Below are 23,863 nucleotides of genomic sequence, written 5' to 3'. Positions count from 1 at the left end.
GATTAAGCACACGTTCTGGACTGATATCACTTGCGGAGGAGCTATTTTGAATAAGATAGTGACTTCGGTGCTCCATTTGTTTATATACAAAACGGTTTGGTATATAGACCAACCCCACCTGCACAGATTGAACCATTGTGCATAGTGCATAGTGCAAATTAAAGAGCATGCTCCAATTAGCACCGCACACTATCTCCATACTATGTTGTTGTTGGGGAGTGCTATAGTAGCTCTGCTACAAAATAGTAGTACGTACTACCACTGCAAACCTGTCACAGTCTCGGTGTCAGTGAGGGCACCGGAACACTTTGCGACACAGCCTTCCAGGGTACGTTCACCATTGTGTAGCGGATTTTCACTGACATTTGCTGATCGATAGTGTACACACGGAGTGTTTGTTGCTGATTAGCGCCATCTATTTCCCGTAAATGGGCACTGGGTGAGACGTAGAACTGGTAGACTCCAAGGGGGAGGTGGGTTGGGCACGAGATTTTGATGAACGTGCTGGTCGTAACGATAGTCGCCAAAGAAGTGATTCAGGTTAACGAGTAAATATTGTTGCTGCTTTCTGCCAGCAGACCCCCTTGCAAGGTTGTTTGTTTGTCGATGTGGTCCAAAGCAGATAAAGAAATTGAAAACAAGTGTTTATTTATTTAGTAATACGGATACGCGCTATAGTTTAACGAACGATAAAAAGAAAGTAAGACAGAAGGAATACGAAACATTTGAATATTATCTATCGGTTAGGAGATGTTTAAAAAAAAACAAAATTGAATCGTAATACTCTTACTAAGATCTGCACTTTTGAAGAACCGAAAAACCATCCAACCATTCTCTAATCCAGTAAATTCTTGCTCCATGTGCATTCTGCTCCATTTCCGTCTCCATCTGGTGGTCGTCTGGTTTACATCGCGTCGTTAATGGCTTATGTGCCGTAGTAATTAGCGCTTAGTGTAGCGATGTTGATCGCTTCCTCGAGATTGCGCTGCACTGCAAAACCGGGTCGGAAATACAATACCACCTGAGCACGGTGAGCACACTCTAAAGGCCGGGCTACATTGATCGTACTCGCAAGCGTAATTTTTATATTCACTAGCGCATCTGGCGGCGACCAGCGCAAGCTAGATGTGGGTATAATTTAAGTGCCAAAATTATTCATGCTTGGTGTCTCATCAATTTTCGACCAGGCTGTCTGTATGCCGTAACACGTGCTATTTTTATATTAAATGTATACAAATAGGCCGGTAAATTTTGCTTACAATTTTATAAAAAAAAAAGTTCTACCAAGCAATATGACAAAGCCGTTCCTCATGAATAAAAAAACTCGCTCTATACTAAAAACCGCTACAATACCAAAACGAACAACCAGTTTCACACACTCTGCAATGTAGTTTAAATGATGAAATAGATGGACAAACCCTACAACAAATTATTTAAGCACTTGTGAAACCTACAAACACTACATTTTTCAATAAAATGTTCAGCTCAATTGCGGCCCCGAGCCGAGCCGGCGATTCACAGACAACAGTTCACACACACACACACACAATTTTCGTTAAAAACAGTTGTACTTACTATTTTTTCATTGCGTCCACTGCTTCCTGCTTGTTCCATGGCTAGAAATACAATATGTATGTTAAATTACCACATATTTTCAAAAAAACATACACGACAAAATATCGAACATACTCACCGAGCTGTTTGTTTACTGGTTTGTGATCAAAATTATAGGCTCCTCGACCCAAAACGCTTTTTGACAGATAAATTATACCAGCCTCTAGCTTCGACCCGCCGCCGCTAGATGGCGTATGCGTTCACAAAAATTACACTCAGGAGTACGATCAATGTAGCCCGGCCTTAACAGCGTACGGAATTGAATGTTGCGCCGTTTGTTTGACTGATTGGTGTGTCCGTTGTTTTTTTTTCTCTTCTCTTTCATAAAGATGTGTTGCCCGTTTTAGCAAAGTGAAGCAATGATATACTTGAGCGAATTTTTACACAAAACCAAACGGACACCATGTTAAGTTTACGCTTATATTCGTCGTAGAGAAGTGCCACTCATAGCGGAACCAGAAGCGTAAAACAATTGGTTGGAAGTGGTTTTAGGAATGATCCATTCGATTTGATAATTTGATTAAGCTATTGGATTGGGTTTATGAAGATGATACAATCGATCAAATCATCAGATCATCCTCTGCATAATAAGCTTAACTGTTTAATCCTGTTTTATAGAACTTTATGTGCATGTTCTGATGCTCTCTGTTTGATACACATTTGTACTTACTTGTTTCTTTTTTATAAGGAAATGATTGAAGGATACACAAGGATTTAAATGTGTTTTATTGTGACAAAGCGGATATAGGTCTCAAAACAATTAGAATTCTTTGGGTTGAAAAAATCATCCATTTAGATACTGTTTGCATACATTTAGGCGTTTTGGTCTTTAATCACAAGGTTTTTCAGCCAAATTTTTCGAAGAGTTACACATTTTCATGTGCAAAATTCATTCGGTTTGGTAAATTGCCTTTTATTTGTCAGATCATAGTGTTCAAGTAAATAAATTACTCAATCTTTTGAATGACTTTTCCACAGCATAGTTTAACGGAGCGTTATGAAACCAAGCATAACACACATTAGGACTTTTTGGAACATGTTTTTATGTATGATATTCACATTAGGCCTGCTCGACGGATGGCTGATTTATTTAATGCAAAAGTAGCTTTCTATCAATTCACTTCAGATTCAGGAGAATTTTCTACCACTACTACTAAAATTTATTTTTACACTGTTCAAAAGTAAATGAAATTCAAATAAATCAAGCTCGTCCATAAATAGACGAATGATAAAGCCCAGCACAAAACCGGTGGAACCGCGGTGCGGAAGCCTTGGTCGGCCGTATACCCCATCACTTGCTAACGTGCAAAAATCCGTGAGGAGCCGTTGACTTTAATATCACGTTGCCAGATTGTTGTTTATACGATAGGAAATCAAAACATAGCCTCGAAGGATAGGTTTCACATTTTCGTGTGTGATTGTTTTTAACGCACGGTTGGTCAACTTATGATTTAAAATTATATGTTCTTTTCTTTCCTTTATTAATAAATGAATAGTGAAAAGATTTTTGTTTTGATTTTCAAGCGAGGAGTATTTGCTCTACCATAACAAAACTACAGATTGCACCCATATCTGTTCAAAAGGATGCTTTTTCATTGGGGGTGCATAACTCATCTACATTTAGGCGCTAATATTCCGGATTGATTCACACCGAGGCACGTATTTTTTAAATTGTTAAAATTGTTCAATTGAGGAACGGTCTGACCGTATTGCGAAGTGATCGTTTAACTCAGAGTTCAAGAATTTCATCCAATAAAAATATAAATAAAAAATATGCAATTATTAAACAACAAAGTGTATCAATCAAAGTTTTTTTTAATTTTCAACATTTAACACAATTTTTTTTTTAATTTGGGCATACTGTTACGGTCTTTATAGAATGGCTATTAATCATCCGTAAACCCAACTCTATAAAGTTTGCAAAAGAAAAATTAAGCTTTGAGAGGAGAACCCCGGAAAGTTGTTAATTTAATTTATTTCAGAAGGACATACGCAAATAAATAAAGATATTTAGTTAATATTGTTGACAGTAGCTTCTTGTGCTGACAAAATTGTTACAAAATGTAATAAAAAATAGTAAAGAGCCACTGCAATCAAGAAATTATGGTCAATATCTAATGGTATTAAAACAAACATCCAACAGACGACAAAGCGTTTTTTCTTCGGATATTATCCACCAACGCACCCGGAGGCTTAGAGGACGGTTTCGGTGTGGCCTGTTTTGTGAAGGCTGTTGCGTGATTTATTAAAATCGGTACGTAATACAAAATATTCAACTGCATGAGCAAACGAATGGATGCATAAACAAATGAGTATACTGGCCAGCGGGCGGCCGGTCAAACGGGATGGGTATAAAGTTATTTTACAAAAGTGCTTTGGATGCGATCGGCCATCATTAGCGATCGGTCCGTCCGTCGGCAGGGCTAAATGTCTTCGATGTCACACCGTTCAATGGTTGCAACGGCGAGGGAACGGACGCAGTACCAATCACCACAGTTGACTGCGCATGGATCCGCTGCTAATGGCGCTGAGGTGACCGTTCGGTATGGAAATGGTTTTGGTCGAGAAATTTGCAGTCCTCCAGCGGCCAGGCATGGGAGATGAAGAATTGAGGATGGGCATCGTATCATTACGGCATTGAAACCGAAGGGTAGGAGTGATCTTTAGCAGCTCGATCTTTTAGCTAATAAATATCAATTCCCCTCAGTCTTGCGCTTCGCCCCCCAAAAAGCCGGTCATTCGTGCTGACCGCCTACTAGAATTGGCCAGGATAGCGGGGGTTGTATCGGGGGGCGGACGGGATGTGGGCTCCCTCGGCACGGTATCCGTTCTCGTCGGCGATGTAGTTGATCGTGTAGACGACACCGTCCGGGCCGGTGTACGAGTACGAACCCTGCATTACCTGTGCCTCGCCGGGTGTTCCGGGGTTCTTCAGGAAGCCACGCTGCTCGGCCCGAATGCCGTTGCTCGTTTCGTAGCTGTAGATGTACGAACCGTCCGGGTTGGGCTCGTACACCTGGTTCAGGATGACGGCGCTCGCCTCGGGACCACCGTAAACGGCCGGATTTCGGAGCGGATTGGGTAGCGGGCGAATCTGGGCAGAGGTAGCGGCAACAAGTGCGGCAACTAGTAGTACGATCTGTGGAATACAAACGCACACACATGCAAGCCATGTCAAAGCATGGGGATTAGTTCGTGAACCATAATTTGATGAATGTTAAGCTTTATGGCACCCTCCGGGAATGCAATCATTTCATTGTTGCATGTTGCACACGGCTTCAACTTGGTCCTAATCCCACACTATGCCTCATGCGCCCGTGTTGGAGCGTCTTTGCGCAATTTCCATACACAATAAATTGACAGATTTTATGTGTCAGATAGTGTGCGCTGAGTTAGAGGTATCGCGTTGCACCGCATCCGCGAATGTCAATCGGCATCGGGGGAGTTTTTGTTCAACGCACCGTAACGCGCATATTCATTTTCAACTGCTCCTGCACCCACCCCGGATAGGACTGGGGCGAAGCTCGGCAGCATCCAGTATCGGGAGCATCGATTGCTTTGCAACCAACCCACCGACCACCAATCGTACCATCGATCAATCGATCGATCGGTTGATCCGCGGGATGGTTTATGAGCGTGCGCAAGATGAGTGAAGTTGGCAGTAATTGAACGATTAGTACCGGCCGACATAGGTACGGCGATGCAAATTTGCCCACCAGGACAATCGGATCGCTGGGTGATTGATTTCCTGCAGGCGGTGGTGCAAACGTGAAACGGGCTCGTTAGATTGCAGTTAATTTGCACGGTTGGGATTTGCTAAGTGGCCAGCGCGCCTAATAGTTCCGTATCGTCCGTAGTATTATGACCTCAATCAATGTGCAATGTTTTTTTTACCGACCGATGATAGAGAGTGTCATTAGAAAAGTGATTCATCACAAAACAAAGTGAAGTTTTTAATTGTGGAATGAGTAATCCTTTGGCTGGAAAAAAGCGTAAACCTGGTGACCCAATTGTAAAAGCACTTGACTTTCACACCACAAGATGGAGTTCAGATCCAACTAAAATGTGATTAAAATGGTTGTAATATCAACGAAGAAATGTTACTTGAAAGATTCCTGCATTATTAAAACAACTTTTTCAGATCTACTAGTTTACTCAAAGTCATAGTTGGGCTCGAAGTGTTCGATGCGACAGGGGTGTCAGTCTTCACACAGTAGGACTAGAGTGCTTAAATCCCATCTGGTCCGTTCTCTTGTAGTGAGGACTGACTATCCAACTACGTGGTTTCAATTTCAATTAGTAACCCAGCCTTAAGTATTAAGCGTCAGTATCGAAATCATTCAAAATTTTATACGAACAACTAAGAATCATTCCTAATGCTCTAATCCTCGTGTTTGGAATATTCATTCATTCTTTAAAAATATTGTTATTTGTTTTGGTCTCAAATGGACGTTTAGTGTGAGCGCTAGACTCCTTTCTGGAATAATGTTTTCTTACTGGGTCCTTTTCATATGACATTAGGGACCTTGTAATATAAATATTACGCGAGTGAGTGAGGAAAAGTCTTTGCACCGAACGTGATGTAAAACACCCAAGACCTCACTATTCTCGGCTTGAAAACCTACTAGGTTACACTGGCCATCGAAACGCTTACTGGACTCGTTGATAGCACTCACCACCGTGTATCAAGACCATGCCTGGCATATTACATTTACTTTCCGAAACCCCCTAATGTCCAGCCTTTCACACAACATGACCGAGTATCGAATCCTATCCAGATCGTTGGCCCGTAAGTAGGACTGATTTTCTAGCAACGAAATAAAGGAGGTCTTAAATGACAGACCACAAATCCTCTTAAAGATACAGTGCCAAAGCAGAAGTCCTTCTTTAAGCTCGTAATGGATTCGATCCTAAATCTCCTTTGAATTCTTCCTAACTCTGATATACTAGACCATACAATAGGTCCTTCAGTAAAACGTAATATTTTCTTATACTGATACTTTTGTGTGAGTTATCATTATTACTCTGTTTTTGAATAAGGTTTTCAGTAGCTGTATCACAAGTTAATTCAAGTAGTTTAAAAATTGTTTTTTTTTACACTTTAGAGTTCACTCTGAACAGTTGTTGCACGAGCTCACAGCCATAAATGTCCTTAAAGAGTGCGAATTGCATACACACGCGCACATATACACGATCGACTCTATTTCCCAGTGTTTACCCACAAACACGCACATAGCCACATAAATAATCACCATTTACTTGCGCCCCGCTAACACTTACGAATTTCATGATTGTTTAATATTTTTTGTTCACTGACGGGAGCGGAGACACTACTGGTCGAAGCGCCGGTAATCCTGCTGGTTGAAACTTGTGACGCCGAAAAAGGACTGCACTGTGATGCGATGCTGCACGCTGGATGCTTGGCCGAGGTATGATACCGTTGATGGGTCACCCGATGTGAATTTATACTCGAATCTGTGACTTCAATTTCCCAACTCCCTCCTGAAGACTCTGAACACAGCAAAGCTTGGTCGTGCGAGAGCGAGAGTGAAAAAAAAGAATATGATTATTATTAAATGCGGCACTAGAGTACGACGGGCCATGATGGGGAAACCCTCCGCCATCTAATATACACACACACACGCGCGTGTGCATGTTCTTGCCTTCCTGCCCCTCTAGGGTGGATGGTTCTGTTGCATCCCCCACTTGGTGCGAATCCGCAAACCCGCTCACATCAACACACTGTAGCGTGCAAGTGCAGTTGCTTCCCGCGGTTTCACAGTGATGCACTCGTCTGCAAGGAGTCTGCCTGGAGGAGCCAATCACACTCGGCGATACTGGAGTGCAACCGGGGTGGCAACGTTTTCGCCGCATCTAAAGGCCGTGTCGGAGGGATCATAATATTTCTTGTACTCCTTTACCCGCGTGCCGGGTCCGCGAACTTGGGGCGACTTTGATGGTAATGGTGATCCATGAGTGGTAGTGGCGAAGATCCCTAACCTGCCAAAAGGTTCCAGCCACTTTGGTGGAAGGGATATTGCCAAAGGTTTGGATCTTCGCCGTTGGCCGAAGATTTCGATCCACGTAACTTTAGCTAGTGCCACCGGTAAAAGCTCCCAGTTCAGGGCGGTTCGATGATGCTGATAGGCGGTAACACACTAACCAGCGTTCAAGCGAGTCTGGCAAGAACTTTAATTAGATGACCCCATACCGAACCGGGTTTGCGCTTCAGCTTGCGTCTTCTTACATAAGCAAACCGGGGGCCTCGTGTTACGATTAATGAGAAATCACACGCCATTCAGCAAACAGGAGAAGTCGCGGGTGGGTTTCTTCACGCTGAACTATTTCGGACATTTCCTCCCCGAATGCTCCACGCTTGCAAAAACACATGTCACACGCTTGATACCTACTCGATTCTCAGGAAGGGTGCTCCGTTTTTGCACACTCGCTGCTACAATGGTTCGGTCCCGGAAAATAGTCAAGTCGGCTGAAAACAGACGAGACGGTTGGTGACGGCAATCACCGCACAGCAAAGGTTACTCGGTGCAAAGTGTGGCGCGTTGCTTTGGCGATCATCAGTTGAATGGTGGCCAGAGGCAGTTTTCAAGGTTTTAACGCCACACGGTGGTCAGCGGTAGATTAGATCGAAAACCTCGTTCGGGGCGGGTAGTCGAACATTGCGGGAAACAGGCAAAAGCGATGGGAGTTTTTGAAGCAAACCTGAAGCACACCGTGGCTCATGAAAACTTATCTTATTCCACCCGCAAATGTCGTTCTAATTACCTCGGGCAAGATGACAGTAGCGTCGATGTGGGGTCGCGAAAGAAACTAGGAAGGGATACGATGCTACCGTAATTAATCATCCATTATTTGGCAGGTAGCATGCAGTGATGGCGCGAGAACACTGCTATTGAAAGACCATTTTAATCCCGGGTAAATTCCAGCGAACGACAAAGATCGGCTTGCTTTTGGAGGGGACCTTCTTTTAGGCGTTCAACACGGTCGGACGGTTAACGCATCCGCCTGGGACACACGCGAAACTGTAATTACTTTGAGCTAGAGTTTGTCTCTTGTTGAGAGATGTCTCGGTGCGACATTGAATGCTGTGAAAAACAAGTGTATCGAAATGGATCATCACAAGCTAAGCGTTTGTTTGCGTTTTTACTCATAATGTAAAGTAAAACAACTAATTTTTGGGCGATTATTTGTTCACTAATAATTATAACGATCACAGCAATGACCACGGCTACACATCTCAATGGCTCATTCTTAACCGTTCAATTATCGTCTATGATTCTCAGTCGCAATGTCGGACGATTTTGTTCTAGCGATCGAGCTTTTTAATGATGGTGTAGTGATGTAAAGATAAGATACTGATCTCATGTTGGATTGGACGATAGAACAAACAACATAAATGACTTCAAAGCTTTGATCTTTTGTTCTGATCCGTCGGTCTTATTCGAAAACAAGATGCTCTGGAGAATATACGACCCTGTGAATGGGGAAGAACATTGGAATCGATGTATTACAGCAGATTAGACTATTTCAACTGGTGGTTTGTTTAGCCGGCTATGGCCATGAACATGTTGTTATTGAATAATCCTGTAATAATAATTGGCTAGGGCGTCGATGCACACCACTAGATGAGGTCTCCTTCTTGGCTTAACGACCTCTAAGGTCATGCCGGCCATCGAAATGGCTTACTAGACTGCCGATACCACGTAGTTGGTTAGTCAATTTTCACTACGGGGGGACGGTTCGAATGGGATTTGAACCTCGGTCCTGCCGTTTGAAGACCGGCGCCGCTGTCGCCTACACCACCCGGCCGTCCCCGATGAGGTGTGGCCTCCAATTTCCCTACCAGGATTCTTTAATAAAGTATCGGCATAAACGATCAGCAAAATCGTACTCGATCGTAACATCAATAGTGAGTCATTAAAGTGCTTATTAATTTTTTTCAGAAATAAAATAAAGCAATATGTTTTTGTACATGCAATATGTATGCTGATTTTTTTCTTTTATCCCTTTTTACCTTTTTATAACTTTTTATTTGAGCAAAGATAAATAAGTCGTGGATGTTTCCTATGTTTTTTTCCTTACACATTAGCTCATCTAATTTTTATCTCAGTAAAATTTAATAACGTCAGGTTAGAAATGTTTATCCAGGACCGTATTCCTCATGACCAACTCTGGTAATTAGAGAAGAAACATTAGAGAAGGAAACAAATGTTCGTTTCGGTAACATTAAATTATGAAGATGTCCTATGTCAGTGGCTTTTTCGTTATGGTTCTACATTTTCCTGTGATTTCTAATCTGGAGCTTGAAAATTATCTCTCGAATCTTAATATGTTATTTACAATGTCTGTAAATAAAATTTTAAGTTTTAGTTTTACTTGTCGGTCATAAAAATCAGTCATTTAGGCTTTTATATAATGTTAAATTTTCGATCGTCTTAATTCCCTTAATCCTCTATCTCTAAATAAGGACTTTTTGAGGATTCCTAGTTTTCGATTATCTTGTTGTGTGCAACATCATAACGAATCTCTTGTTTAGAATATCAGATACTGTTTCAATTGTTATAATTAAAAATTTCCAATTCACCCCTTCACTTGAGACTTTGTATGAGTCTTGTTTGAATTGTTTATCGCTGTTTACAGCCAATCTCTGTTGCTACCATTCCCATTTCTTACGATGAAGTGGGTACGAAGCAGGTACTATGACAAGATTATTCCAGACACTCTTGCTCTTATTTAATCCGGACCACTTTTATTTTCATGGATCCTTTCCTTTTCGTTTCTACGCAACATTGCATTCTAACTTCATCAATCACTTTATTCAATTAAATTGCGAAGCGTTCTCCTTGGCGAGAAGCGACGATAGACTGCTGTGAGGAATAACTTGTCTACGAACACCGTTTTGAGTTAGCCTCAATTAAACCGGATGTTTACGAGTGTCCGCATTCCTGGTTCTTCAAACCGCCTACGATTTTGCAACCAATTTGAATGATGAGTCGTATGGGTACTAGCAGCAGTAGTAGTAGTTGTAGTACTACTATTACTATACATACTAACACCAATGCTAATGCATCGTACTAGAACAAGCGTCATCCCACCCTAGATCAGATATCGTTTCCCACGCACTCACTCGGTACACGAGGCTTGTGTGCTACAAAGTAGTAACTCATCCTTCTGTTTTCGACATTTAAGTCATCTTCGATTGCTGTGCGTTCGAAGGTATGCGGGGATATTTTTGCCGCCGAGGGGATAAGTGTGCCGTCGGCCGAATGCTGAAGCTATCGTAATTTAAATTAATAGCCCAAAACCCTATCAATGTCGAAGGAGAAAAGGTTACCCGACCGGTCGGAATAATCTTCTAACGGCAGCATTAAACGGCAGACCACGGGCCAATAATTTGCCACCGGTTGGAATGGTAAACTCGTGACACTCTCGTTAAAAGCTGTGAAAAGTGTTCGAAAGAAAGTGATTCAAACTGTGAGTGAGCTAATTAAATTGAATTGTTCTTTGGTTCGAATCCGTAATCTGCTACCCTGGCTCGGCGATGGTGAAATCCAATAAAGCTGCGCTCACGATGATCGCGGGTTGCGCTTTGGAAGGAAGTTATTAATGGGTCGGGTGTGTGTATTCTAATTGGCCATTCATCATGTCTGCTCTCTGCCACAGACTTCCTAAAATGTGTTTCTCGTTGTCTTCTGTCTTAATACACGTTTGACAGCTGATTGTAGCCTAGCCGATAAGAACTAACGTTCCCATTCGGGGTGGCCTTTTGCATACCTTGCTGTGATTTAGATGCATTCGTTGACAGGTTCCGTGCTTTGTTCGACTCATCATCCTACTATGTCACGCATCCGCCTGCTCGTGATATCACAGTCAACGCCTTCGAATATCGCTTCGTCCCGTTCGGATGCGTCGTAATGTGCCCTGAGGTGCAACGGTATCGATACAGTTCCGTTTGAACGGAGTTACGTCAGCTAGTGAGCGTCATTTTCTTACAAATGATTACAGAGCTACTTATAAAAGGGAGCTTCATCCTCGTAATAAATGGATTTCGTATGCTAATACCCACAGGCTACGATCGCGAACGGAGGTTGCTGATCGTTTTGGTCAAATGGGAGGACACGCTTATGAAATATTTTTCAACGTTTTATTAGAACGGCCTAATGGCATATATGACAGGAACCGTCTTGTTGGAAGGATCTGGTGTGTTACAAACAAGGAGGTGTAGATGGTAAGCTTACCTTCTAGGTCGCATCAATGGAGATTAAGGGACGAAGGAGTTTTAGTAAGAGCATCCCCTTGCAGAAACAGCTGCATCTATGTGCAAGCCTAACAGAAATAGCCGCTGCATACTGAATTTAGTAAAGTGTTTATACTGTTGTTTTGCAATTATTATGAACATTTATTTCCAACAATTCATTATATAAAATTTTATGTTTCGGTTGCTTGAGAAGTTAGCGAATCTGGTACGGGTTTTAAATCGGCTTTCTCGAGCATTACAGAGTTAATTAAAGAGTAAATACTACTAATCAGATCGATTAAGTCCCTTCCCGAGCAATTGGCACAACTATACTTTCCGAAATTGATTTTTTTGTATATTCGTAGTACTTACACTAACTCTGAGACATGGACTTGGACAGAGAACTAACCAAGTAAGTATAATTTTTTCCAGTGCAATAATATGTAGTCCGGAAATTGTGATAACTTTTTCTTTATTCTGATGAAATGACATGGCCATATTGGTTAAATTGTGATAATTTATCTGTTGGGAATTTGTCCGAGGAAAAGCCTAAGGACATCAATCTGCTGTTTAATTAAATTTGAAAATCTTACAAATCCTGTCAATTAAAATTTAAATCTTGTCAGATCCTTGGCTGTACTGGGTTCTAAAAATGTTAACCGTAACAGCCTAACCGGATAGTCAGTCCTTGTTACGAAGGATGGGCCCGGACAAGTGCCGCTAATGCGTCTGCAACCGAACCGTGTTCTAAATTAGTAAGCGTTTAATACATTTTTTTTTGTAATTTCCATCCACTATCCAGATTTAACATCATCCTTGTATAAATTGTAGTTTGAGCTTATTTATAAAATGGATGATAACAATAATATCCAAACAAAAGCCACAACTGACTGAGTGATGAATTATTTTGTGTAGATAAATAAAATAAATTATTGTTAAACTTTTGTACCCCTCATAACCGATTTCAGTAGCTTTCCATGTATGGCCATGTTATTACGATTGAGTGTACGATGCGTGTCTCTAGCACAACTAATTGACAATTCCTTTATTGCAGTTTAATTTGAACTGTTGTTTAAATATCATTAACACTACTATCACGTCCAAGCACACAGGGAAGTAGTTCTTAAAATAGTTGCTATTAACACAGCTTACATCTGTTGAACACATAATTGACAGAGCGATAACCATAAACTGCTCTTAACTGGTATGGACAAGTATGCACATAGAGTGGCACAAACAGGACAACCCTAACTTTGGTCACACAAACTAACATTTGTAGGTTTCTCGTCCACACTATCGTCCCTTAACGGACGGCCCTCCCAAACTGCCAGCTTAACACTCGATCGTGCCACGCGGCTTATCGGGCAGGTGTGAATTCAAGTGGCTTAAAATAAACATTAAAATGTGATTGTTTTTTTTCTCGCACAGAATGCACACAAAATAATGCGCATGATCGGATTTGATTGATTGAAAGGCCACTGTTGTAGGAGGTGAAGCTTTTAATTGTGCTTCGTTGTTCTGCGTCCGAGCAGCTTCGATAAAAGCCCGAATGTGTTCTTCTTTGTAAGAGGATGCAAATGCAAAGCAAGGTGACAGTGCACGGTTCAAACGGCTTCAAACTTGTCCTCCCCAACAGGCTGTCATAACACGGCTATACCTGTGCACCCGCCTGATGTTAGCCGCATTTAGAATAATTTGCCTTCGTCTAATGATGTCGTTCGGTTTGCTGATCGGGCACCTCCACCGAACCCTACATTGATGCTGGTTTGTGAGATTACAAATTATTAGTTTATTATTCCGCTGCCAACCGTTAAATGTCAGTCAATTTTACGCGCCCGGCCGCACTCGCCCGTCCAAGGTGGAGTGATGCACGCTCCGGCCAGAGCGCGAATCTAGGATCGGCCGCGTGCCAAGGCTCCAAATGGCGCCGGTTTTTCGAACCAGCGAACGGAGGAGGATCCTCCCAAGCTGTACTGAAAATATTATGCATTGCATCATCGCCATCATCACCAACACCGTCGGCATTCGAGCGTCTTCACGATATGCGATCCGCAGTGCGGTTTGAGTACGACCGGACCGGGGCGATCTGATTGGCCGGATAGAGCAATTTTGCATTAAAAATCGCCCAGATGCCGTGTTGCAATGTGAGTAAACGGTTATGTTTTTACACGATTCTAGATGAGCAGGATTAAGTGGGGTGCGATTAGGCTGAACCAATACCTTCAGGTGCAATGATTCGATCGATAAGCCTCTAACAGCTCGGGATCCAATGGTGATCGAACTTGATCTTGTGAGTTTGGGCAAATTGCATTTAGCAAGCACATATCTTTACGATAGCCGGTAGCCGACATAAACGATGCTGACCGACACAACTTTAAAGCGTGTGAACATGAAATTTCGACACCCGGACAACCGGTTGACTTTACCGGGCGTTTGCGAAGAAGGAAAGAGAAAGCCAAACGCCCGACCGACCCGGCTGGTGGCGTAAGTACACACCGGGTGTCATAAAACTGCGCCGCATCTGGTTAATAAATTTGCCTGAAAACTGTTTTAATTAACTACCCAGGCGTCGTGGTTGCCATCGTGCAGTTTGCAGCTCGTATATTATGACCGGTACGCGTGCTTTAGCTGCACTGGAGCTCATTGGGTTGTGCTCGGGTGAAGATTAATGGACGATTGGAACATTTTGCTATCCCAACATCTTCACCAGTGTGGCGCTTTGTCCGTGGTGACGGATGAGTTCACATCAAATGTCAGCCATCAGCACGGATCGTAACATCGTGCTTTGGATGAAGATGAATTAGCTACCGGCCATACCAAAGGTGAAACGAATTAACAACCGATTGACCAGCAAGTGAATCGTTTACATTTGGGCACTAGCTTTGAGTTGGCTGGTGGGAAGTTAGAGAAAACACACAATCGAAATATTTTACGCGTGTATAAATGTTCTCCCGCGGGCAGTTACTTCAGGAACCGATTAAATTCGCATTAGAACCGTATCGCCACCGATAGTGGATGCGCAAGGTTGCGCCCGAAATGCCGGATCACTAATCGAAAGATCATCCAAAGAGCGAAAACTCCGGTTCGGTACGGTGGACGACCTTGCGAAATCTTCTCTCGCTCACCGCTCACGTCACAAGGAGCAACGGGCGACATTAGAGGAAGCAATTTCCATAAACTTAAACAAAGTGCACCGCAAGACATCGCCACCCCACGAAGGTGACCGGCAACTAATTGCAGCCGGGTAGGCAGCTCCCATCGGGTCCATTTGTCCGTCTGTTCGCGCTTGCACAGTCCGGCGGAAGATCCGTGTCCCCAGCGATTGAAATGTCAAGTGAAGCAACTTGTCCGGATTGACGTTATGCCTGCAGAAATAGAATAAATATAGAGTTCTTCTCTTCGGGGGTGATCTTTACATCATCTTCTAACTCATCTAGCGCGTCTATGCCTATCCTCATGCTTTGCCTGCACTATTTATTTTGGGAATTTTAATTCACCAACTTCTTCCCTCTCAGGAACTTCACGCCGAGGGCCTCGTTTGACAAAGGAGAAAATAATACAGTACCAACCACAACCGCGGGGCATTACCGCATGTTTGTGTGGTGTCGTGTCCATCCAGTGCGCATCTGTCACTCAAAAACCTTGCAAAGCCTCCCGGTCGACTCCGAACACCCGCCTGCTTAAGGTACCGGAAAGTTCAGAAACGTCATTACAATACGGTATGATTTATGAGCGATACTGTCGCAACGTTTGGGGCAGTGAGGATCGGTGTGTAATGCTTCAATTTCTATCGTTGCCAACCATTCTGGAGTCATTCTTGGGAGCAGGATGTTGTGCTTATTCACGTTTCAAATCCCACACCGGCATGATCGCTTTGGGATCGCGTTCCTGGCTAGTTTTAATGCGGCGACCAGTGGTGATCCCATAAATCAACCGAAACGCTGTTAGGAGGAATGCAATTTGCCGCGATAGTAATCATCAGCAGCTCAATATAAAAAAAAAACTAGTGCAATATTGCATAAGTGACGAAGGAGGGTTGTAAAATTGGAGGGAATTCGCAGTGATTGAAATAAATTTGCTTATGCAGAGCGGGTGGGATAGTTATTTTCTAATGCGTCCCATAAAGAAAGCGTGAAAGGTTTATTGATATGCTTTCTTGTTGGGGTGACTGATGTGTGTGTATCGTTAGATCATTAATCTTTCTATGTTTAATATCAATTTGTTTAGTCGTATGAAATGTGCGTTTAGGACAACCTGTCTTTGCTTTGATTTTTCCGCCTAGGAAAAATAAACAATTGGAACAGTTAGAAAACATATAAAAATTCTTTATTTACATTATTGCTCATGTTTCCTATGCTTATTCGTTTTACACTTAAAATAATGAAAAATGTGTTATGTTTGAAAGAAATGCAATTTCCAAACGACAATCTTATTTAGTTTCTTATAAAAAGTTAATTTTTTGGCTCCATTTTATGCACCAAAAGGATAGAAGATCTAGATTTGTCGTTATCGACTTGATTGATTTATTTATTTGAACAGAATCGTAAGTATTGCGATTGATGAAGCAGGTTGTAAAATTAAGTTCGTCAAACAGACCATACTAACATTACGTTTACAAAAAAAATCGAATTATGTATAAACACCACCAATTCTGCTTAACATAGCTCAGGAAGATTTTATGCGAAGCATATGTACCTTAACAACTACTAGGGCGCAATTTTTGTCTGACATCTCCAACTCGGTGTCTTCGCGGATGAAATCGACATCAACGGATGGACATCTGCAACAGCTTACGAGACTTACACCATTACATTGGATAGAGGATGAATGTGATTGAGACAAAATACATGTTTGCCGGAAGCCTTGATTGCGATAGAGCCCGACTAGCCATGAATCGTGCCTACAACGGATAAACAAACTTCTGCGATCTACCAGACTATAGTACGGTACGGAAATACGGGTTTTTCGAAAGGCTTGTGCTAAGGACTATCTTTGCCGGTGTCTGTGAGCAGGACATTTGGACACAATGGGGCTAGCGAGCTCTTTGGCTAAATCAAGTATATAGTCGAACTTGTTAAAGACCGGATACAGCCTTTAAATAGCAGAATGTAGATCGAGTTGCCTAAAAAAAAAAGAAATAAATAAATTAGGCCCATGTTAAGGATTTCTTTACGAGCAATACGACAAGGAGGTCCTTCAGCAAAAAAAAGAATACGAAGGTTCTTCTCAAAATGCTAAAAATATATTTGTTTCGTTCTGTTTCTCTCTATCTATTACAAGGATATGAGCTAATTAAGTAGCTCGAGGCGACTCGGTGGTTCTCAATTTTCTCGAGTTCTCAAATAAAAACCATATGAAGGAACTCGTAAACAACTTCGGTTTTTAATAAACCGTAAAAAGATTGAGTTGTCTTTGCTTGTAGAATCTTTCAGTGTAGAGTCTTTTATTGGAAGGTTGCTATACTTCACTTTCTTCTCAAAATGCTAAAAATATATTTGTTTCGTTCTGTTTCTCTCTATCTATTACAAGGATATGAGGATTACTAAATTCAATTCTACTTTGACTTTTAGCACTACATTTGTTATTCTTAGTTTTAACATTAATTGTCTGCATTCGTACTCTACGGCCAACCTATTTTTCTGCTCCAAAGGCAATGTTTTGTAATTGCGTAAATTAGTGCAAAAATAATTAAAAGATCACAAAACAAAATAAATAACATAAAATATAAGGATTCATTATAATTATAGCTACCTCAAAGTCGAAGAAAAATATCTCAGAATAAAGAGCTTAGATAAAGAGCTAGAATATAAAAGGATGTAGTAAAACAATGAGGACGTTAAATGCAAAAAATGTTAAAAACTGTTGAATTTATTAAACTTAAAAAATATTTTACAATGGTTATTTAAAATTGCATATTTTCATGCCTCAAACAAGCTCTGTGAAAGGAAAGAGAAGATCAACCATCACTGAAGCTTGTAAGATTTGACAAACGCAAAACAAACGTTTCCATTCTCTAACAAACCAAATAGACAAAATAGCGATTAGATGTGCTTGAATCGTGGGTGTTTCAATCGCCAAGGTCACGAGCGTTCTCCCATTCTCGATTTTATTCGCTGTTTTCACTTTTATGCTGCCGTGATTCTACTGGGAAATAAATATTCTACTAACGTGTCGCCTTAATCGAAAATTAATTGCCATCATTAAAAGGAACCACGAGCTACCTATTTTTTTGTTTTCCTCATTGTGGTGAGATATCTTCTCACCTTCCGAATGGTGAATGGTACGAATTATGCTGGAAGCAATACACCCTGTTATGATTGATGATGGGCCCACACTTCATCACACCTTTTTGTTGGAGGAGTTTTGCGCGCTGTACGGTTTGGCCTTACAGGTGCATAGTTTTACAATCGCAAAAATTGTTGAGTACGGCTGAAAGTTGAACTCACAAACCGATCCTACAGATGAATCACAGTCTAGATTTTACTTCCTTACTGGGCTACCTTAGGCCGATACCAGATTGGCGATGAAATAATTCACACCTCCATCGGTCGATAGAGTAATTTTATGAGCGGTGTAATGGGTTCGGGACTTTCTAAGATTATCAGTAGTGCGCGTGGGCTGGTTGGGCAATTTCGGGTTGGACCGCGTTTCAAAAAGGGCACACAGACGCTCCTGAACAGTCAGCCAGTGAGGAAGAAAACTAAGGGTCGGCTGGGTGATTCTACGTAACATTTATCCGACCGCGCAACTGTATCGTAACACTTAACCTAGGTGACTTCGAAAGGCAAACGATGCACGACCACCTTCGACTGGCGAACTCTTCACTCCTCTTGACCATTCGTTGCAGTTTTTGGACGATGTGGAATGAATGTTAAAAGTAGAGCCCCAAGAAACTCATACTCATACACCACCGCACGAATCTTATGGAGATCATTCCTGGCTGTAGACAAACGATCGGCAGGATAGCAATGAAACGTTGAATAAAACTAAACCACAGGCCACAATCAACGCTACATTGTATGGGAGTTGTGTGTTATCACTAATATTTGCACCATAGTGATCATGAAAGTATTATACCATTATTTCACAACCCCAAGGCACGGCTAAACGGTACAAAACACGATAATGTGTAACCATTAAACTGCATTAAAGCGTGTCAAACGAGCAGTTCTGGTTTGATTTGACTGCAAACTGAAATATGATACTGGAATTCATTACGATGCATCGTCTGCAATTGCCACCGTACAATGGATGAGAAACATTAGCTACGGCTTGTTATTAACCTACATTTGGAGCTGTTCAACGATTCCTTCGGAGCTGGTTGAGTCATCAACATGACTAGGAGAATTCTTGTGCTTTTCAAATGCGATAATGTTAAGAGCACGATTCTATTTGTACCATAATCACAGTATAGCCACCAGCTGCTGATTTGCTACTCACTATAACCTATAAAAATTAAGTATAACTTAACGAAATCTTAAGCAAGATACATTTTGCTATAGAGATTGAATTTAATATTTTTTCACATAGAAAAAAAAACACAATTTAGCCCTTAGTAACCTTTTACAATCATTCCCGTTTTCATTTTCTATTTATTCACACCTCTCGGCGGTGCTACAAACGATCTAAACGAGTCGCCCACGGATCATCTTGATTCGAGCGAACACAAAAGCACACACAAAACAGGCAAAATAAATATCCGTCAACTTTGCGAAGAAGCGTGAGAAATGAAAAACTCATTTCCCCATTTGCGAAACACACGATCGGTCGCCAACTAGAACCAAGGGTGCTAGTGCTTAGAGAAAAATGGCGATTACATTTTATTTCGTTGTAGCCGTACATCATACTCCGAATACCGAATGAATGTCGGCGTTACAATAAAAAAAAATTACAAAACAGATGCACACTCCTCTCGGTAAGGTGGGAGAGAAAATTTATGTGGTTCACTATCTTCGGGATCTTTGCATTTCCTCGGGGCATGATATTTGAGTGTGATGTTTTCGTCTACTCGGCGCCACGAGCTGCCTAGAATGTACCACCATGCTAGATGACCTATTAAACAGAAACACATTCTACCGAATTTTCGTTTTGTTTCTTTATCTGGGGATAATTGCTTTAAGACAGCAATGTTCGAAAGTCTCGTCGGTAAAACAGTGAGGAAGACGTTCCGAGCGGGATAAAGTTGAAGATGATATATGAACACACGACTTGGTTCTTTATTAAGGTGGCAACGTATATGCTAGAATGGAACATTTTAAGTGATCGTCGGATCGACTGTGCACGAGCAAATAATCGCAGCTATTTAGGGAGTGTGTGGTATTCGACCTCTGTACGGTTCAAGTACGACTCGATGACAAATTAATTTTCGCACTTTATCGATCAAATGCCATCGGTGTCGCGATACGGAGGGTGTGATGATCGTACAACATTCATGCGCTCGTGATCGGTAGGGTGACAAATTATGCAAACGTTACTCATAGCGGAAACTACCTAGAATTGTTGTAAATTTTATCAAAGTTTTAATTTGAAAATAAGCTTAAAATAGAATATTGAATTTATGGAACAACCATCACTGATATTAATAAGTAACTAAGAGCATTATAGAATGGTCACCCTGGCCAGTATATTGGTGTCGACCAAAAAGCCAATTACATTTGTGGCATAAACGCAGCCAATTAAAAATTTAAGTGCTAAGCACTTGAACGTAGTTAAGCAGCGCTCGTACAAGTATTAAAGATGCTGAAATTGAAATGTCAACCAGTTTATGAGTGTGATCATTGATGATGCTTTCAACAAGATGAGTTCTCCCAGTTACTTGTCGATATTTACGCTACTGCCGGTCACCATATAATTAAAATTATTGACCTGTTTGTGTGGGAAACGCTCAAATGAAAATCCGACCAATTGAAATGCATTTGAATCTAACGCATTCTTCAATTTGTTTATTTGCTTAGCTAAAGAAAAGGATAAATTAAGAGGTTAAATGGCTGTAAATGAATTGTTTATGTTCAAACCGTCTTTATGAAATATAACTCATATCTCTTGCTCAAGCATTTATTTTTATTTATTTACTATTAAACATGACGACACGTTGCCGTATTGTCAACAACATGTGTGATAGAAACAATAAACATTTATAGTAAGGCGTTTCCTCCTTATTATTTGCCTTATGCCGGGCATGCTCGATTGTCTTGCTCGTTTATAGTGTTCATATTATTTTCAAATTTGTTTTTTGATGGGCCAATTAGTTTTGAATTTTTAATTTCTTATTATTGAATTATTTATTGTAATAATTATAGGAAATACAATGGAAAATCTATGCAATACAAAATTAAATAGTCTTAAGTTTGAATCTTTATAATTTACTTGTTGTAAAACGAAAATGCATACTTTCAGGCTTTTTAAAATTGTCGGCGCAGTAAATTATCAGTAAAAATAACATTATTGCACAGAATTTGTGTGGAGTATATCTCATTTTATTTTATCATAGCAATTGTTCCTCCAAGATTGGCTGGACAAAGTGAAATTACGGCCTTCACCCGTCTCCGGAACCGGGAACAAGCCCTGGCGACAGTTTCGCGGGGTAGGGCCGCGAAAACGGACCTGAGCTCCCCCTTGGCGTTGCTGGAGGTTCTGTTGGTGTCCCGTTCCACTGCGCCCCACACGAAATAATCCATTGGATTAAGATCCGGGGAGCTGGGAGGCCACACATTCGGCGCGGTGAAGTCGTTGAAATCGGTCGCCAACCACTTTATTGTTTTAGAGGCTGTATGGCACGGAGCGGAATCCTGCTGGAACACTTCTGCAGTTGGCCACTCTCGTGATCCAAGGCTTTACGACGGTGTCCAGCATGGAAATGTACCCGTCCGCTTTCAGCCTCAGCCCCTGCTCGAAAAAGTGGGGCGGCATCACGTCCCCTTCCGATGACACGCAGGAAAACACCATCACCGTCTGGGGGAACTTGGTTTGCGGCAACCGTGTCACGTCCGCCGGGCAGTAAGCCAGCCACCGGTTGTTCTGGGTGTTAACCGTGTCGGTGGTTGTCGCGTCCGGCGCGGATCATCATGATGCATGTGATCCGCTTCCACAATGTACTCTTTTTTGGCATTTTTTTATCACGGGATGTTTTCGCTGCTTGTTCCGACACTTTTAGCTGTCGAATGACGTATTGATTGTTTTCCTATGCCAACTCGATCACGAGTTATAAACAAAAATGTAACTGTCAAAATTATCCCGAAACGCCCTAAGATTGTGCCATCTTAGTTCATGTTATGCAAGTCATGTGAAATATATCCGACGCTAGGAAACTTATTAATCCAATGACAGTATTACTTGAAAGACTTTTATGCAAGTTAAATGCCAAATGGTATTATTGTCTGAAGATTTCAACATTCCTCGCCTAGCTGCCAACATATGAATTAATCAATCACAATAAAGTTATCAAGCCAAGCTTTGGAGAACAATCGCACCTCTTGCGTACCTACCGCGCAATGCTTAAAAGATTTAAAATTTAACCTTTAAAAAAGTGTTCATTAAACTAGCCTTCATTAGAAACATTATTCATCACAACATATCAACAAGATGAGCCTAAAACTGACGCACTGTTGCGTTGATTTCCCAACGTACAGTTCTCTCACCATCGTAGCTTGTTTGATAAAGCTTGTCCATCGTTCATCTTCCCATGTGCTCCATTACTGCGTCCCGTTTGACATGTGTGCTGCTTTAATAAAGCGACAATCTTCCGACTCCAAATTTAGCCACATCTTCATCCACCGTACAGCACCAGAATCGCCCGCGGGCCACTGACCTTTTCCTAGCTGGCTTCTCTTGCGCATACTGAAGCGAAGAAGAGCAACTGTTGTAATACCGTCAACTATTATTTCCTGACATTGAACCTCTCGCAGCTTTCGAAACGGTCTTTCGCGAATCGGTGTGGCGGCACCATTTGCCAAACAAAAGACTTCCCCATGAACCTATTGCCTATCGGTCGGCACATGTACGGGCGGGATCTCTACACGATCGTGCGAGATGGCCGCAAAAATGCCCAACGGCGGTTCGTGTCTTTTAAATTATATCGTTTTGCGGAGCAATAAGTCAGAACTCCTATCAGGGTGCTGATTACCGCACTGGGGAGCAGATATAATTGAGGGGTCATTACGAGGGGTTGCAGTTTTGTGCTGTTTCTGTCTGCAGAAGCTGCCTTTTTGATTGTTTGTTTATAAATTCTAGCATTTGAACCCACCGTGCTTTGACGGGCTGTCAGTTGTTCAAGCATTGAGTGCAGGTTCAGATGTACAAAGTTGTATTATAAGAAGATGATGTGTATTTAGCTCAGATATAGATTATTAGTTATTGAGTACAAAGAAACAGAGGAGTTTTACTTGGTAAAGAACGCATCACGCATTTTCAAATATCATGACAGAGAATTTCGTAACAGCAAAGGCAAACATTCATTTACAGCTGCTAAACATTACCATCACGAGAGGTGATGTCAGTAAATTTTGAGGATACGAAAGAATTGCTCACCTTTACCCAACAAGGGCATAATAAAGCATAATTTTCAACACACCTTACCCTTTCGCATTCGGCACCGATTTGTTCGAATGTGGTTTTTATTAAACCAATCCCTTTTGTCTCTCCCGAAAAAAAAAATCTAGGCTAGTGCATCCCTTAGCACCTTTTTTCGTGTTTTTTTTCGGTCAAAGAACAAAGTGACTTCAACGCAGCGTAAGACACGAACCCGCTCTATGGCAATCGTTTGTGGTTTGCGAGTGTTTTTTTTGCTCCTCCCTGTCCACGAAAACAGTTCACGGTCTGGCCTTTCCGTACACCTGAAATCGATACCGTTCGCGGTTTTGGTGGGGTCAGCTTTTGACAGAACGGCGCCATTGCGCACGGGCGCATCATCCCTTTGTATACTTTGGGTGCTGAAACAATGCCCCAACGCCACCGGAGAGTCGATCGTCGTCTCCATCACGACGCAATTCACCATGT

The 23,863-nt window shown here is 41.7% G+C and overlaps 2 protein-coding genes across 2 annotated transcripts in view; one reads left to right on the top strand and one right to left on the bottom strand.

The window, feature by feature from the left end:
* The window catches only part of LOC126565600 (endocuticle structural glycoprotein ABD-4-like), a 113,351-nt gene that overhangs the window by 16,439 nt on the left and 73,049 nt on the right, over positions 1-23,863 (top strand). The gene's annotated exons all lie outside the window — the stretch shown is intronic.
* LOC126565606 (cuticle protein CP14.6-like) lies at positions 4,370-6,903 on the bottom strand. The gene is made up of 2 exons (XM_050222800.1): positions 6,895-6,903; positions 4,370-4,753 (listed from the first exon to the last, which is right to left on the bottom strand). Exons 1-2 carry the CDS (start codon positions 6,901-6,903, stop codon positions 4,370-4,372), a joined length of 393 nt encoding a protein of 130 aa, XP_050078757.1.

Source organism: Anopheles maculipalpis, chromosome 3RL, assembly GCF_943734695.1.
Source record: "Anopheles maculipalpis chromosome 3RL, idAnoMacuDA_375_x, whole genome shotgun sequence".
Classification (NCBI taxonomy): Eukaryota; Metazoa; Arthropoda; class Insecta; order Diptera; family Culicidae; genus Anopheles; species Anopheles maculipalpis.
Note: the sequence above shows the minus strand (reverse complement) of the source record. Positions and strands in the feature narration are given on the sequence as shown.